Source organism: Myotis daubentonii, chromosome 4 (assembly GCF_963259705.1).
Source record: "Myotis daubentonii chromosome 4, mMyoDau2.1, whole genome shotgun sequence".
Classification (NCBI taxonomy): Eukaryota; Metazoa; Chordata; class Mammalia; order Chiroptera; family Vespertilionidae; genus Myotis; species Myotis daubentonii.
In genome coordinates, this window is record NC_081843.1 from 111,303,213 (window position 1) to 111,321,723 (window position 18,511).

Here is an 18,511-nt window from a genome sequence, read left to right on the forward strand (position 1 = left end):
TAAAATCACTTTCAGAAAATTATATTGTGGTTAATGGACCTGATATGGTAGTATTTCTAAGGAAATTTTTATTATACTTTGAAAATTTCCCAGTTTTTCAGTTATTATTTGATTTGCCCAAGAAGTGCCTTTTCTACAAAGGGTTAACTTGTACACAGCAGGCTTCAACTGTATGTGTAATGTTTTGTTTGTTTGTTTGTTTGTTTGTTTTCCCCCCGTTATTCTTTATTTTATGTATGTGTAATGTTTTGTTTCTTAAAATACTGGATTGGTTATTTGGGTATTCATTGTAATCTTTGAATGCCTAAGGATCATCATTATAGAAACCTGTTAATTTGGGGTAAATCTAGTTAGTTGATGTGTATACAGGGGAATCAGTGTAAGAACATGCAAATTAGAAAGTAGTCACTATTTCAGGGTCTGGCACTCAAATGAATATATATTGGATTTAAAATAATGGCTGTTCAGTTTTATAATTTAAAAATTGTCTTTCATTTGTCAGTAGCTATAAAAGATGTTTTTAAAGAGATTGGGATAGTCATTAACTTTCAGTTTATTCATATGCTTCATGACTTATAGTTAATTGGCTGTTGCAATTAAAAGAAAATGAAGCTAACCTTACAAAGCTAATCATAAATTTGTTTATAAAACAAAATAGTTTATTTTACATCTTCATTGTAATAATCTGCCTCAGAAAACATCCTTGTGATGCTATTAGTGGAGCTTTTATATAACCTTTACTTTTTACCTTAGGAACGAGGGAATTGAGGTCCGTCTAGTAAAGAGGAGAGAATATGATGAAGAAACTGTTCGATGGGCAGATGCCGTCATAGCTGCAGGAGGTAATAGCTTTACAGATAAAGATAGGGGATGCGAAGATGCTCCACAGTAGCGGTGGCTGAAGCCTGCCATAAGATAAGGTGGTGGGTTTTTAGGATCTGTTTACATAGCATATCCCTTTTTTAGTGAATGACGTTACTTTGAGGTTCCATGCATATATTTCTGTGTCTATTCAAGGTGTATATTTTACTTCAAGTATGATTCAGAGGATTAGTGGTTAGTTATGCCAATCTTGAAAAAAAATTAAAGTTGTTTAAGAGTTTAATGAGATTAGATAAATTCCATCCCTCTCTGGCCCCAATATACATACACTTTTTCCTCCCTGAGCTTTATTATTAAGTTAGTGAACATTCTTTCTAAAGCTTTAAGTTGACAGCATTTGTTGGAGAGAAAATTCTGAAATTGGACACTTGGTTGGACATATTCTCATTAAAATAATTTGTGAACTTGGACTGATGTTATGAGAGAAAAAAAGAGAATCAGCTAATAGAAGTGATAAGATTAGAGCAGGGTTCCCAGTTAGGGAGTCATCTAGTGGGTGAAGGCCAGGGCTACTGCTAGCCATCCTTACAATGCACAGGACAGCTCCCCACCACAAAGAATTACCTGGGGTAAGACGTCAATCCTGCCACAGTTGAGAAATCCTAAGAGAGTGGAGAGAGTATGCAAAGGGACGATGGGTAGAGAGGAGGAGGAATAGACTGTGACAGTCAGCAGGATGGGATGGCGGCGGTGATTGTTGAAAGTACTGGAGTTCAAATGACGTTAGAAACCAGTTTTATAACAAGTCTGGGTCTGTTTTCTGGCCTGTAGGTGATGGCACAATGCTTCTGGCAGCAAGTAAAGTGTTGGACAGACTTAAGCCAGTGATTGGAGTGAACACTGATCCCGAGCGGTAAGGAAAAACATGTTGTTTGGTTCTTTTTTTTTTTTTAGTGTAATACACAAGAACACTGATGCTTTCTTTGTATAGTATCTGTGTGTGATAAATCTTACCATTTGGAAGCTCCTCGTAATTGTCTGTACCTGGTCATATTGCTGGGTGTGCTGTTGCAAGGAGTGAAGAGTTAATGTTCCATCTTCTGTCCTTTCTAATGGTTCTCAGCGACAATCCTGGTTATGCGTCCACTGATTTTTCTGGTGACTTCATTGACCTGGTGAAGAGACCAAATCCTGTTATAATTTTTTTCCTTCTTTCCTCAGCTTCGCTGACATTCACCCTCATTCTGTTCCAGCTGCCCATCGCCATGATCATACCTGAGCTTTATGATCATCTAGAATTTTCCCATCTCCCAAGTCTGCCTTTGACTTTTACCGAGTTGATCCTCTCTATTGCCTTCATTTAATTCTCCCTTATGCACTTTCTTGACAAATTTCTTAATTATTTTGTATTGTTATCTTTCTACTTAATCCTAGATCAGTTTGTTATCCTCTCTATTCCTGTATCACCACTGTTGAGACCATCGGGGGGAAAAATCATAGACACTTGGCCTTGGTGGCCCAAATTTACTTTCCGTTTGTAGTTTCTAGCACTTAGAACTGTACTCTCAGTTGTTCGCTTAACTTCCTATTTGGCCCAAGTCCTCTCTCTTCCCCATTCCCTGTGCCAGCTCCTTCAAGAGTGGCTCTTCAACTTCGTGTCCTCCCTGCTCTCCTTCAGCACACCCTGCTCCTCTCTCACAAAGGAAATGGAAGTCACTGGATCAGAACTTCAGCTTTTCTCATGCTTAAAGAAAATCTTGTTCTGTTCCCTTTTTTCCTCTCTCCCCTCACACATGATTTCCTTTTAGGCTAAACACTTAAGACTCCCATCTTTCAAGACATTTTCATCAATTCCTTACCCTGTGTCACGCTCTTGTTATTTCCCTTTCCTTTCCTCTATCCCAAAGCTGGGTCTCTCCGCTTTCTTACTTCACAGCTATTTTCTGTACTTCACAGCTATTTTCTAAACCTTGGCAGTTTTCTCCAGATTCACCCCCAACCAGTTCATTGGTGTTGCCTTTGCCTCATAAAATGATGATACCCTGGTTACCAAACCCACTGGACACTTAGCTCTTGTTTTACTTGATTTCTGGGAAGTTTTTGGTGCTAACTGCCCCCTTGTTGCATCTGTGCGTCTTTGGCATTATAATGCCCCTTTCTTTCTATCTCTATGGCAACTTTCCACCATCTCTTGATGGATCTTATTTTTTGGTCACTGCTTATATACTGGTGTTTTCACATATTATCCTCTGGGCTATACTGTCTCTAGAATAACGGATTAATATCTATGGTTTTAACTTAGATCCTGGTGACTCGAAAATTCTTATATCCAACATTGACTGTTTCCATTCTTACTCTTATTTATATTTCTCCTCCCCACTGCAGCCAGAGTCATCATTTTATGAAAGTTTGATGCTATTTTGTGACTTCTCTGCTCAGAATCTTATGGTGATTGCCATTAACTCAGAATAAAATCTAATTATTTACTATACTGGGGTGACCAACTCATCCTGTTTTGTCAGGGACTGTTTGTAAAGGCTGTTCTTAAGTGCACATGTAATGTCTGAACCTCTGCTAACACCATGGGTGGAGGCTCACATCTGGAGGCCTTTTGCTAGTGAGGAGCTCTTTTGGTATTTGAGGTAGCAGGACCTGAGAGAATAAGTAGTTTTCCACAAGGCTGTGTTCTTTTCATGCCGTTGTGTGCTTTTGCCTCAAGTGCCCTTATACCTCTTTCTCATTGGAATAGTTCTTGTTCATTCCACACTGGTGCCTCTCCTGGGCTCTGACTGCAAGTCCCTGGACAGGCAGTACTTATCTCTCTATTATTTCTGCTTGATTCTTTTTTCCATTTGACTGATTTCCCTGAGTTCAGGACTTTGTGCTTTACTTTCTCTATCACTATTATAGTATTACTAGAGGCCCAGTGCACAAAATTCATGCACGGGTAGGATCCCTAGGCCTGGCCTGTGATCAGGGCCAATCTTCCCTGGCTGCTGGCAGCCAGCCCTGCCCTCCACCACTGGTCGCCCTGGGGCGACCAGTGGAGCAATTGGGGCCCCGGCGCTGCCCCCGTCTGCTGCCACCCACCCCCGTTCCCTATCAGGCGATTGGAGCCTGCCAGCTGGCGGGGAGGGACCGAGAGGTTGGCTGGCAGGGCCTGATCCTGTGTGTGCATCATAGCCAACCTGTCGTTCCGCTGTCTGGTCAATTTGCATGTAACACTTTTATATATGTAGAGTAGAGGCCCGGTGCACAAAAATTTGTGCACTCGAGGGGGAGGAGGGGGGTCGCTCAGCCCGGCCTGTGCCCTCTCGCAGTCTGGGACCCCTCGGGAGATAACGACCTGCTGGCTTAGGCCTGCTCCCGGGTGGCAGAGGGCAGGCCCAATCCCTAGGTACAGCCCCTGGTTGGGCTAAGAGCAGGGCCGATTGGGGAGTTGGGGCGCCGCCCCGTGTCATGCACAGAACAGCAGGGTGGACCGGGAGGTTGCGATGCCACCCTCAGTCACACTCAAGGCAGGGTCGATGGGGAGGTTGCGGCACCACCCCCTGTCACGCACAGAGCAGGGCCCATCAGGGGGGTTGGGGCTCCATACCCTGTCACGCACAGAGCAGGGCCCATCAGGGCTTGGGGAGCTCCTCCCTGTCACGCACAGAGCAGGGCGAATCAGGGGGTTGGGGCGCCGCCCTCTATCACCCACAGAGCAGGGCCGATCAGGGGGTTGGGGCACCACCACTGTCACACTCAGGGCAGGGCCGATGGAGAGGTTATGGCTCTACCCCATCACACACAGAGCAGGGCCTGTGGGGGCGGGGGTTGGGGCACCGCACCCTGTCACACACAGAGCCGCAGGGCGATCAGGGGGTTGGGGCGCCTTCCCCTGTCACGAACAGAGCAGGACAGATAGGGAGGTTGTGGCCCTGCCCCCTGTCACACACAGAACCGCAGGGCGATCAGGGGATTTGGGCGCTGCCCCCTGTCACACTGATCCTGGTGCCGGGAGGCCTCTCAGCTCCGCTGATCCCGGTGCTGGGAGGCATATTACCCTTTTACTATATAGGATAGAGGCCTGGTGCACAGGTGGCAGCCGGCTGGTTTGCCCTGAAGGGTGTCCTGGATCAGGGTGGGGGTCCCCACTGGGGTGCCTGGCCAGCCTGGGTGAGGGGATGATGGCTCTTTGCAGCTGGTCACACACCCTTCAGGGTGGGGGTCCCCACTGGGGTGCCTGGCTAGTCTGGGTGAGGGGCTAAGGGCTGTTTTCAGGCTGGCGGGTGACTGAAGCTCCCAACCGCTCCTTTTTTTCTTTTTTTATTCTGGGCCAGCTTTAGCTCTGGCTCCAGCTCTGAGGCCTCTACTGCTGAAAGCAGGTATCTGGTTTGTTTGGGTTCTATAATCGATACACTGTATCAACTCCAGCTCTGAGATCCGGGCCGGCTGAAAGCAGGTTTCTGGGGTTTTGTCTAGCTTCTATATTTGTAAGAATGTTTCAAACTGCAAGCTCAGAGGCCGGCAAGGCAGGCGGGGAACGTTGGAGTCCTCCGTCACTGAAGCAAGCAAGCCTCATGTTTGCTTCCAGCTGCCTGGCTGCCGGCCGCCATCTTGGCTGGCAGTTAATTTGCATATCGCCCTGATTAGCCAGCCAATGGGAAGGGTAGCGGTCGTACGCTAAATACCATGTTTCTCTTTTATTAGATAGGATATATAGTCAGTAGGCAATAAGCATTAAAATGAATGATTAGTTAAATGATCTCAGGGAGCAGGGATAGGACCCTATCCTAGTTGAGTTAATATTCCCTGAGCATAAGGAATTGAAATCATTGGTTCTGTGATTATTTTTTTATTAACTTTATTGTTGATGTGTATGTATTTTAGAACTTTTAATGAACTATTTTTATATCTTTAAAGTAAGAGATTCTAGGTATTTTGTACAGTTTATTAAAACATATTTAAAAAGATGACTTAATGCTCATAATCTTATGAGGATTTTGAAACTATAAGTAGATGGTGTTGCCTCTAATTTTTACCTAGAATAGTAGGTTTTAGAAGTCCGTTGTTTCTCTCCTTTTCTTTAGGTAGAAGTGGATTAAGCCTGTGAGCTTGTTCAGTAATTCAGGTTGCCTGACTTCTTTTTTTAAAGCACTGTGGTCCCACACAACCTTAAGTAAGCCCAGAAGTTATTGTTCAACTTAAGTTTCTTTATCTCTGTATTAGGTAGCAAATGCTGCATAACAAATCTCCCCAAACTTAGAGGTGTAAAACAACAGTCATCACTGATTATCTCTCAGGGTTTCTGTGTCTCAGGAATTCAGGACAGCGCAGCTGGGTGGGTTTGGCTTGGGATCTGAGGGATTTATAGTCAGATGCGCTTGGACTTCAGGCCATCTGAAGCCTTGCCTTGGGCCGTAGGATCTGCTTCTAAGATGGCTCACTTACATGGGCTCATCTAAATGAAATGCGTAATTTCTGTTCTGTCTTTTGTATTCTGCACCCATTCTACTGAGACATTTCAGTGCTTAATAATTAGAATGTGATAGAGGGCATGTGGTAGCCAGCCTCCAAGTTAGCAGCTTCCTGGTGTTTACACCTTTATGTGGTTCCCTACCCACTTCTATATGCAGTCAGGCCTGGCCTCTGACCCGTAGACTATGGTATGCCTGTGTGTGGCTTCCAAGGCTAGGCTGCCACTGGTATTGCAGCTTCTTGGACCGCTCCTCCTGGGGTAAGTCAGCCACCACGGTGTGAGATACCTACGCCCCCTGGAGAGGCTCCCTGGAGAGGAGTCAGGCCTCTTGCCAACGGCTGGCACCAGTTTGCCCGCCATGTGAGTGAGCCACATTGAAAGAGAATCCTCCAGGCTAAGTCAAGCTTTCCGATGCTTAGCTCGCTAGCTGAGAATCTGACTAACCTCATGAGGGATCGCCTCTCCTGAGGGTTTTAGACCTGCAGTTGACCTCAGCAGATATTTTCCATCAAATGACTGTTAATACCTTTTATATACTTAGCACTATGTAAAGTATTGCAGTGAACATAACGTTTTTTAACCTCAGTGTTGACCTCTCAGATAATTGACTAGTCACAACTTCATGAAAACCTTGTTTTCTGCTCTTCACACTTACACGTTAACTTACAGTACTACCAAGAGTTTGTTTTGCCAAGTCTACTCTCAACCTTTCCGTCAAGATTGAAGCCATCTTTCTTTCAAGACTGATAATCATTGTGTTTCCCGGACACCTTTCATCACATTAGGTGCTATATTCTCTCATCTTTCTGTAGCAGCTTATAGGCAATCTTAACACTTTGCAGTTTGCAATAAAAACATTCTGTCTTCTACATCAGGCTGTTTACTCCTTGAAGGAGTTCATCCTGATATGGTTTTTTGAGAAAACGAAACAGTACATTGGATTAAACTGAGTTTTAGTGTCTTGGAATATTTTAAATGATGTTTAATTTAAAAGGGATTTATAGTTCAAAACACTTTCACATCAATACTTTGAATCCTCAGAATAACCTTTGTAGATTGGTGGGTTTATAGCATAGAGGTGAAGAAGCTGGTGACTTGCCCAAAATTAATAGTTAGATAATTTCAGGGTAAGATGCAAACACCACTGTACCATCAGAGAGTTTTGCAAGGTGGTCAGTCTGTGGCAAATATGCTGTTATTTTCAGTTTCACTATAATGTGGAAATTAAGTAGTATTATGTATTGTGGCAGTAAAGCTGGATTTAAACTATGTCTATTCTTTTTTGTTTTTGTTGAAAATAGACAATTTTGTGGCAAAAACAAATTAAGTATAGAGTTGAAATTTTAAAAAATTCATATCTGATTTTTGAATTAAGCTTTTTTTCTTCTTCCTTTTATACCACCCCCAACTCCTTTTCAAATGAAGGTCTGAGGGTCATTTGTGTCTTCCTGTTCGCTATACACATTCCTTCCCAGAAGCCTTACAGAAGTTCTATCGTGGTGAGTTCAGGTAGGAATTTCTTTCTGTTGTTATATAAATATCTTAATAAAGGTGTATCATTAAAATACTGTTAAACGGAATTAGATACTATTTGATTAGTCCACAGTTATAACAGTAGCCATAAAACGTAATATACTAGCTGAGTCACAAACACACCTAACTTACCTTATTCTAGTCCAATCAGAACTATATAGAGAATCCCTGACACATGCCACTTGGCCTGTATGTAATTGTAAATAGAGGGTTTTTTTTCCTTCAGTGAGATATACGCCATTTCTCTACTTTCTTAGCCTTGTTACATGGTCTTAGAAAGATAGTAAAAACTGTTAGTTAAAACTGAGTGTTCAAACCTCCTGAGATTTTATGTTTTTTATCCTCCTCTTCTCCCACCCAGAATGACTGAGAGTTCCTCCCTTGCTGAGATTCTTGGTATCCCTGTCTTACAGATTAGTGTTTCTTAAGCAATGGAGATGGTTTTTTTCCATATTTCTTTCACTGAATTTGTTCAGTGGTCAGACTACCTTGATAAAGAATTTGACTTTAATTCAAGTTATTTGGGGCATTTTGTACACATAGATTAGATATTTCCATTATGATCGAACAAAGAAATAAACTTCTAAATCTGTCTTTTAGCAGGAACCTGTGAATTTTAGGTGTTTCTAGTATAATTTGTTCCTGGAACAAGTAGGTTTTTTAAATGAATTTTTAATTTGGTGCAATTACAATGTCTAATTCTTAGTTTAATTTATTCTATCTTAACATAACTTGCTTTTCATTCACTCTTCCCAGGTGGTTATGGAGGCAGCGTATCAGGTTATACCTTGAAGGGACTGGCATCAACCCCGTTCCTGTGGACCTTCACGAACAGCAGCTGAGTTTGAATCAACACAGTAGAGCCTTCAATGTCGACAGAGTTCATGATGACAGTAGGTGGATTGGGGGTTAGATGTGTTTGGGTCAATATTTAACTTATAGTTCTTTTGATGTCTAATTTCTAAAAGTAATACTTTATAATTAACTTACTTTAGTACTTACGAAAGTACAATACTTACGAAAGTACAGTGAACTATTTCAGGTGTAAAACTTACTATGATTAGACACTGAAGTAAGAAATATAGCATATTTCTAAGAGAAATGTTTTCTAGGATGGGTTTGAAAATGTCCAAGGGGGTAGATGATATTTAAGGAAAGATTCTTGGCCTTAATCTTTGAAAGGTCAAAAAGGAAAAATAAAGAAGTAGATCTAAAACAAGCTAATCTGTGGAAGATTTCATAATAATTATATATTTATATAGTTACATTTAAACATATTTATTATAGTTATAGTTACTGATTAAAACATTTATGTTGGGAAATTTTGCATTCCAGCCTTCAGATTTGTTTCAAATATTTGTGTAAGCTGTTAAGTGAATTTTTAGCATAAGGTGATATGCAGCTTTTTGTTATAAGTAGTTAAGGTGAATTCTCATTTTTGAGCCTATTTGTGGATTACTGGTACATTTTCCTACTTTTCTCCTAGCTCTAAGACGGTCATGGTGCACGACCAGGAAAAGCTACCTTTACTTATCTGCTTTCTGTGTCTGTTTCTGTCTTGTGGTACCTAATGTTTATCCACCCCCGCTCTGTGAGTTTTCATGGTGGTTATAGCTTTAGAGCTTAGCATGTTCCTAACTTGTGTGTGTGTTCATGTCATGTTTTAAAGATGCTCCTTCTCTCCCCAAACAAAAAAAATCATTTGATTTTAGAAATCTTTTAAGTGATTACATGCATATAAATTCCCATTACTGATTTTGAAAGGCTGCAGCAACTGTTCACTAAGATTTAAAAATCTTAGCTAGAAATTTTACTTTGTCCCACACCAGAAGTTATTGCTCCCACCAGAAGATGATTAGGTTTGGCTCTTTTCACCCAGTCTTATAGGAAAGAAGTAGATTGGTATTCAGAGGTTCATGAATACCAATGTCAGGTTCACTGTTTTTAGCTCATAATTTAAGTTAATGTATTATATAGAGAAGCAAAATTACATATAAATTGAGTAGTACCCAGGGCGTTCATATAAAACGTAGGCATCAGTCTTTGAATTAAAAGGACACACAAACCACTTGAATAATTATGTTAAAAGGCCCCACAAGGTATGCCAGATTGCAGGGATAAAACAAACTCCTGCAGGTTTCCAGAGCAGGAGTGAGAGTGGTCGTGGTGGTGATTGTGATGGGAGTAGGTTATTACATTGTAAAGAATTTGGAATCAGAATAGTTTCAGATTTTTTATGTTAATATAGGAGATTGTGTTAATTATTGAGGTAGTTATTAATATTGTTGATATCATTAATAATTATGTGATATTTATCATGTCTAGGGACTAGTTTGGAGTGTTCTATTTATGTATTTATTTTTAAATATATTTTTATTGATTTCAGAGAGGAAGGGGGAGAGAGAGAAACATCATGCCTCCTACACACCCCTTACTGGAGATCAAGCCCACAACCCGGGCATGTGCCCTTGACCGGAATCAAACCCAGGACCTTTCAGTCTGTAGGCCGATGCTCTATCCACTGAGCCAAACCAGCTAGGACTGGAGATTTTTGATAGCTTTATTTTCTGGGACAAAATTGAGAAAGAGTTCAAGGTATAGCTCCTATTTCCTATTTAAATTCTTTTCATGTTGGCAGGAAACATTTCCTAGTAAGCTGCCACTTGGGATTTTTAAATTTAGGTGTAAGTTTGTGATTATAAATATACCACCATGTTGATCCCTTATTTAGCTTTCTAATTTAGAACAAAAGATTACAGAGGGGAAAAAAATAGGTTTTTTGACTTTGCAGTTTAAAAAGGTCTGATGTAACTTTAAACAAAAATTTTCATTGTATGTAGTATAATCTGCCCTTAGCTAGATTGTATTTGTGTAAAAATTAATGAAGAATTCATTCTTGTTACCTATATACCTTCACAGGAACATAGAGTTAGTTTATTTATTATTTTTTAAACATTTTTTTTTATCATGTAAACCTAGTAACTTTCTTACTTTCAAGGCTGCTTTTATTAATTTGGATAAGTGAATGGATATGCTAAACAATCCCAGAATTTCAGTGGCTTAACTTAATGAAGGTTTAATTCTAGCTCCTCTCACTCACAGTCCAAGGTGTGTTCAAGCAACTTCCAAACAGTGGCTCCTATCATCTAGGGCAGTGGTTCTCAGCCTGTGGGTCACAACCCCTTTGGGGTTCGAACGACCCTTTCACAGGGGTCGCCTAAGACCATTGGAAAACACATATATAATTACAAATTGTTTTTGTGATTAATCACTATGCTTTAATTATGTTCAATTTGTAACAATGAAATTGGGGGTCACCACAACATGAGTAACTGTATTAAAGGGTCACGGCATTAAGAAGGTTGAGAACCACTGATCTAGGGCCTCTAAGTCTTCTATTGGATCCTGCGTAGAGGAACTTGGAGGAAAAGCGTGGAGAGCCTTAAGGGAAGTTTTAGGACTTTTTGTACTTTTTTGGCTCCTATTCCATAGGCTGTTGCTAGTCCCATGTGTATATCCAGTGTGAGTCGGCCTGAAAACATAGTCTACCAGTATGGCAGTGTGAGAGAATTGCACAGTGTAGCAGTCCCTGTCTCTACTACTGTATAAAAATTCTATATTGAAAAATACACATTTTAATTAATTTTGTAACCCATTCTTTTGGATAGAAAAGTGTTAGTTGGTATTGAGCCCATTTTTTAAGTTAAATTTATTGGGGTGACATTGGTCAATAAGATTATTTAGGTTTCAGGTGTACATTTCTAAGATACATAATCTGTATATTGCATTGTGTGCCCATCACCTAAAATCAAATCACCTTCATTACCATATATTTGACCCTAAAATAAGACAGAAAAAGTTAAGAGCCATATAATTTCACTCATGTGGGATATAAAACTGAAAGCAACAAATGAATAAACAAGAAAAACAAAAACTTAAAAAAAACAGATCTGATTTCTACCAACTGATTTGGTTTCCAACGTGAGCCAGGCATGTAATGTGCTACTTAACAAAATGCCTCTCCTTTGGAGGTATTTGGTCATTTCACCTCTGAAGTTTCCAGAGTAAAACCTAGATAAATGGGACAATAAGAATCTTGTGAGATGGATAAGTATATTTTAACCACTCTTGAGAAATTGTTTCAAGAAGAATTAAGGTTTATTTTGGAGAGTCAGAAAAGTTCATTGCAGCTGTAATGTAAGATGACTTTGAGGTTTACATTATGAATACTTTGAGTTACTGTTATGTTAATACTGTTAAAGTATAGATTCTATTACAACAAAATATGAATATTTTAATTTTATAAAATTTATGTCATAACATTGCTAAAATTTAAGAGCTATGTTGGATTTGTTTCTTCATTACCTGCAGGGCCTGAGGCTTCAGGACCCCAGCTTTTGCCAGTGAGAGCACTAAATGAAGTCTTCATTGGGGAGAGCCTGTCATCCAGGTACATTTAAACCTGTGAGCTTGAGTTTGGAATTGAACGTGTTAGTATTTTTTACATATTTATTACATTTCTACAACCTAAGATTTGTGAATAATTAATACTGTCTAAGTAACAGAAATGAATTATTTAATGAAATATTTCTGAAACCTTCATACACGTTAATACATATTAAAGAGAAAGAAGGTTCTGAGATCCAAAAAGTTTGTGAAACCCTAGGCCAGTGGTCGACAAACTGCGGCCCCTTGAGTATGGCTCTTCCACAAAATACCACGTTCGGGCGCGCACATACAGGGTGATTGAAACTTCGTGGCCACACTCAAGGGGCCAAAGAGCCCCATGTGGCTCTCGAGCCACAGTTTGCCGACCACTGCCCTAGGCTAAACAAAGTTTTTCAGGTTCTTGACTGCAGTATTTCCCAGAACCTTTCATCCATCATACAGGTGCATTTATATTTATCATCTATGCATGCTTAAGAGAATGGTATACTTACTAGGCTTACATCGGCAATTGATATAAAACTTTTATTAAAACTTACCTAATTGTCTTAATGATGTTCTTTAAAGCTGATTTGTTTGTTTGCTTGTTTTTATCCAGGATCCAATTAAGGATCTCGCCTTGCATGTGGCTGTCATGGCCCTTTCGAATTAATTAAGAACAGGTCCTTAGCCTCACTCCTGTTTGTCATTCATGATATTAATATTTGAATGGTCTAAGCCGGTTGGTTTGCAGAATAGCCCTTATTTTAGATTTGTGTGATTTTTTTTTTCTCCTCTGCATGATTAGATTCAGCCTAAACATTTTTGTCAGGAATACTACGTAAGTGATAATTGCGTCCTTCTTAGTTCAACATCATAAGGCAAGTATATTGCCAGGTTAAGATTTGTAACCATTATTAGCAAAAAATTAAGATTAATAAAGTTCTTTATTAAGAGTTTTATTATGGATGAAATCTGTTTTGTGGGTGTTGAATATAACTTAGCTTAAATTGTCAGTCGAGTTTTTTTTGCAAAACTTTGTGTTCGTTATCAGTTATAAAATGTCATTAGTTACTAGTTATGAAATGATTGCTATAATATAAAATTAACTTAGCTCTTGGTAGTGCTTTAGAACATGCCTTCTCCTTTTTGTATATGTAAATTTGTCTTAATTCAAAAAGCTACCTATGTTTTAGCCAGTGATTTCATTTAGGTAGTACTGGAAAGAACAGAGCCTGATTCAACAGGAATGACTTGAACAATTGTTCTGAGTAGTTGTAATTATTTGGATTAATGTAACTTCAAATTTATTCAACAAAAATATATTATGCATTGCTGTGTGTATTATGAGAGCCACTAGGAATATAAAGATGAATAAGATAAAGGTCATGGTATCTTAATTTTTTGGAGGGTGGTGGTAAAATGCATAACTTAAAAAATTATTAAAAGTAAAATTCTTCAAAGTAATAAAAGATATATCCTTTAAAAAACTTAATAAAGTGTAAAAATATTTATTTTAACATAGTAAGACATACTGTATGTAAAGTTTTTTTCTTTTGTGTATCAAATATGAAGCAATATGGAAATGAATAATGGGTACATTTATGCAGTAAGAGGGAGATGGAAGAAAATGTAACTAATTAGTGATATAATCTGGTATTATTGCTAAAGACATAAGAGAACCACAACTTTAAATGAGATTGGAGAAAGTCTATGAAAATGAATAGATGCCAAAGGTAAAAATGGTTTGTGGGTTTATGCTTTTACTCTAGGGAAGCCATTTAATGGCTTATATTATTATGTTTGTTTATTTTAAAGGTTGTAACTTCTGAGAGCTTCTGCTAGTGTTGCTTTATAATTTGTACTTACTAAAAACCAAATAACGTATGAAAGGAGGGAAACTGGGATAAATTGATAGACTTTGGGCATTCAGTGAAGTCCCAGTAGGAGGTTTTGGTTGAATGCTTGTACTTCCTGTGGCAGTAGTGATTTGGTTGGTTTATCTCTAAATAATGTCTGACGCTGCTGCTTTTTGTGCTCTTTGATGCCTCACCTTACGTCTTTACTAAGATAAGGACAGCAGGGGTTGTCTTCGGATGCTATTGGAAGAGGTTTCCCCGTTGACGGTATTAGAGTTACTTGGAAAGATGCTGTGATATAGACCCTCAGGCAGAAAGGAAGTGACGGCCACTTATTAGACGCCTGCGATGTGCCTGTATCACATTTAATGCTCATAGCAACCCTGCGAGAAAGGGAGTTGTATTTACCAGGGGAAAAATTGAGATAAAGATTTGGAGAGTTCATGGAACTTGTCCGAGGTCATATAACTAGTCAGCATCAGAACGGATTCCAGATCCTGTGTTAGGCTTCACTGTGCCCTGAGAACTTAAGTGCCTTGCTTGAAAAATACGAAGTGCAGCAGTATTATTCCTGCCTCACTTATAATGTTCTTAAATGTAAGAACATTTTAAAAGCCCATTTTTTCTTTTCTCCTATTTGTTCTAACCTAGAATGTCATATTCTTGGGCTGTAGCAGTGGACAGTTTAAGAAGAAGTATACCCACTCTAAAGGGACTGTGAGTTTTATGCTGCTTTAAAAAAATAATTCCCTGAAACAAAAATTCTATGAGTTGACTAATCTTGATAAACCTGTATGAAAGAATGACACTAAATTTGCTCATTATCTCTCACCTGACTATCACTTTTCTCCCCATTCACCTCTAATCTCTTGTTTCCATGTGATTCTGGCATAGTAGCAACCATTCCAGTGATTTGGCTGGCTTGTCTGTACATAACGAGCTCCTAATGAGACTAAAATCCCTAATTTTCTAAGAAGATATAATAAAGCAATGAAGTAGATTAAATGTGAATGTTAAGTGTGCTATCTTTTACTGTTATGAAGAATGCTGAGTTCTGAGAAAAAATGAAAAGGAGTTGTATTATATAAACCTTCACAGATCCAAAGCTTGGTCGGAGAGATTAAAAGGGTTAGAGTAAGAGTTAAATTATCCCTTGAGTGTTAGTGTTTGCAAGTATGTCTAATAATTAATTTTGAAAAGCTATATTTTATTAAGGGTTTAGTTTAACTTTTTTATTTGCTGGAGAAAAATAATCCAGTGTTGATTAGTGACAACATTACTTTAAGTTATAGTTTACAAAATAGGCTTTTACATGTTTCAAACGTTCTTTGAATAGTTGCAAATCACTTATACTTTCATGCAGTTAAAGAATAGTATCACTTTTGCTAGTATCCAGAAAACCCATTTGATGAAATACTGTAAGAAATACAAACCTCAAGTTCTGCCCAGTAGTTCAGTGCTGGTTGAGAATTTTCTTTTGAACTTGTTTGCTCACTATCAACTCAAAAGGCACAATAGTATGTAACTCAACAGAAACATAGCAGAAACTCCTGGTAACTCGAAGGATTAGAAATAGACTTAAGTATATCAAGGATTAGCCACCAAGAAAGACACTCAGCAGAGAATGGTTTTTCTTTTTGAATTCTGAAATGAGGCTCTGTGTGTTTTTGACTCCGTAAAAGCAGCAGCAGCAGCAATGCCAGGTAAAAACCTTAGAAGATGCCCTGTTTGGAATGTGAAGTATTGATAGAAAGGAGCACATAGATCAGAGAGGGACGTAGACATGCAGATTTTTTTTTTAACTTTTTCACTTAATATGAGCATTAGCATCATGATGTGTGTGCCTACTAAGTCAGGCTGGCCTACATAGATTTCATCAGTTCTGAAAAAGATGTCTTATTTACTGTGAGCCTCCAGTTCAGCAAATCCAGTTTTATATTCTTAATTCATAGGGCTTCCTACTATGAAATTTCAATTGATGATGGTCCCTGGGAAAAACAGAAGAGTTCAGGGCTCAATTTGTGCACTGGAACGGGATCAAAGGCCTGGTGAGTCACTTGGGATGCTGTTTATCGACTTTTGTGAAATATTTTAATAACGTGATCTATTCGTTATCTCTCATCGGCATGTCTCAGGCCTCGGATACACAGCAGGCAGCCTGGTGGGGCTGTGTGGGTGGCTCGGTTTCTGCTTCACTCATGGTTGGGTCTGGAAGTCTTGCCTTGACTTCTTAGACCGCATTGCAGCCTAGCTCTGGGCATTCTTTGGCCCATCTCACTAGATTTGTAAAGAGGAAAAAGAAGATGAGCAATGCTTCTAGGTACTACATATTTCTTAGAAATGAAGAATATTTTAAATAATAGCAAAGAAATGAAAACAAAGTCCGTTACCAAAACCAGGTGCTGGAGGTTTGTGCATTAAAGGTCTGATCAGAGTTAACCTGGGCTCCAGTGTCTTGTTTAGCCTGGAACCTCTTTCTGGGAAGTCTCTTCTGCTTCCTACGTCGCACACGCGCGATGCTCCCAGACTTCTCCCTGTAGCAGCCTCCCCTCCTGAGGACAGACTCCTGTTCTAAAATTACCTTGTGGGTAGAGTGGTAGTAGCTTTTCAAATTCAGTGCGTTTGAAACTGGACTTACTGTCTTTGGTTTTTCTACCTGTGTCCTTGCATTGCTTAATAGTATCACTGTTTACCCTGAGTTAATGCTCTAGAGAAAAAACATTGTTCCTCAAACCTTGAGTGCACCTTTGAGTCTCCCACAAACCAGTCTCTAAATCCAGTCAGTGGCACTTCTGAAATCCTTACCCCCCACTTTCAATTTCTACTGCCATTTCTTTAGCCTGGGCCCCACTTTTTAGTGAGTAGTCTTTGTACCTGGCCCTTTATTCTTCAGGCTGTCATTCATCCTACCAATAGAATGTCATTTCTAAAATGCAGATAAAATATGACTGTACCCCGTCTGTGCTTTAAAACTTTCATCAACTCCTGACTATGTTCAGATTATTCAGTCTGTCGTACAAGGCCCTTTATGACCTGAAGTTCCTTACCAGCCTGCCGCTGCTCTGCCCTAACCCTCAGCACAGGGGACACTGCAGGCTACTTGGAATTCTCAGCACAAGCCAGGTTCTCTCTGGGCTTTTGTTTTTACTCAATGCAACTTCTTTCTGCATTGAATACTTGAACGCTCTCCATTTTCCATCCACTGGCTGAAAAATCCAGTCTTCAAATGTCATTCTCTCTGTAGGAAAACTACTAGGACCTAGATTTTTTTTCATGAGCACAATTAACCCCTTTTTTGTCCTCTCTAGCACTTTTTCTCATAGCACTTACCACATTATTAGTTATCTAGTACAGTGGTCGCCAACTGGTGGTCTGTGAGGTCCTAAAGATTGGCAACCACTGGTCTAGTAAGCTCATACCCAGCTAGTTTGAACAACTTGAGGCATTTAGGATGGTGTCTAGTGTCGCTTTTTTCCCTTGTTTAATTTTTTGTGTGCATATCATAGTCTCTAGCACATATTCATGCAGATATTTTTTGAATAAAGATTACATGCTCACAAATAGTGCTTATGAAACTATGGTCTGAAGTTTGGGTCATTTAAAATGGAGTTTTAGTTCCTATTTTTCAGCATTACTTTTTTTTTAATATATTTTATTGATTTTTCACAGAGAGGAAGGGAGAGGAACATCAATGAGAGAGAACCACTGATCAGCTGCCTCCTGCACGCCCCCTACTGGGAATGTGCTCACAGCCAAGGTACATGCCCTTGACCGGAATCGAACCTGGGACCCTTCAGTCTGCAGGCCGACGCTCTATCCACTGAGCCAAACCGGTTAGGGCCAGCATTACTTTTTAAAACCTTTTATTGCGAAAAAATTTAAATATATACAAGAATAGGAAAATAGTATAATGAATCCCCATATCCAATCTTGTGTTTTCTCTGTTCCCCTATATATCCTTTCATCTTATAAAGATCTATTTGTTGTTGTTGTTGTAAATCCTCACCCAAGGATATTTTTCCATTGATTTTTTTTAGAGAGTGTGGAAGGGAAGGGGAGAGGCAGAGAGAGAGAAACATCAATGTGAGAGAGACACATCAACTGGTTGCCTCCTGCACATGCCTGACTGGGTGAGGATTGAGCCTGCAACCGAGGCATGTGCCCTTCACTGGAATCGAACCCAGGACCCTCAGTACGTGGGCCAATGCTTTATCCACTGAGCCAAACCAGCTAGGGTTTTAAAGACCTATTTGGAAGTAAATTTTCAGACATCATATCACTTGCTTCGTAAGTAGTCAGTAACTTAACATATTTTAAAAAATCCCAGTCTTAGTCAAATAAATGAACCTTTGGGGAAAAAATGAAAAGTATCATTTTAAAAAATTGGTTGCCTTGGCCAGTGTGGCTC

The 18,511-nt window shown here is 39.5% G+C and overlaps 1 protein-coding gene across 4 annotated transcripts in view; it reads left to right on the forward strand.

Moving 5' to 3' along the window:
- The window catches only part of NADK2 (NAD kinase 2, mitochondrial), a 32,874-nt gene that overhangs the window by 6,234 nt on the left and 8,129 nt on the right, over positions 1 to 18,511 (forward strand). Inside the window, exons 3-10 of one of the 4 annotated variants that reach the window (XM_059694944.1) lie at positions 754 to 842; positions 1,654 to 1,735; positions 7,712 to 7,795; positions 8,576 to 8,712; positions 12,191 to 12,269; positions 13,053 to 13,085; positions 14,755 to 14,820; positions 16,056 to 16,151. In XM_059694944.1, the coding sequence (XP_059550927.1) occupies positions 754 to 842; positions 1,654 to 1,735; positions 7,712 to 7,795; positions 8,576 to 8,712; positions 12,191 to 12,269; positions 13,053 to 13,085; positions 14,755 to 14,820; positions 16,056 to 16,151 (666 nt within the window). The remainder of the gene's footprint in view (positions 1 to 753; positions 843 to 1,653; positions 1,736 to 7,711; positions 7,796 to 8,575; positions 8,713 to 12,190; positions 12,270 to 13,052; positions 13,086 to 14,754; positions 14,821 to 16,055; positions 16,152 to 18,511) is intronic. The other 3 variants (XM_059694945.1, XM_059694946.1, XM_059694947.1) reach the window with 3 other exon arrangements.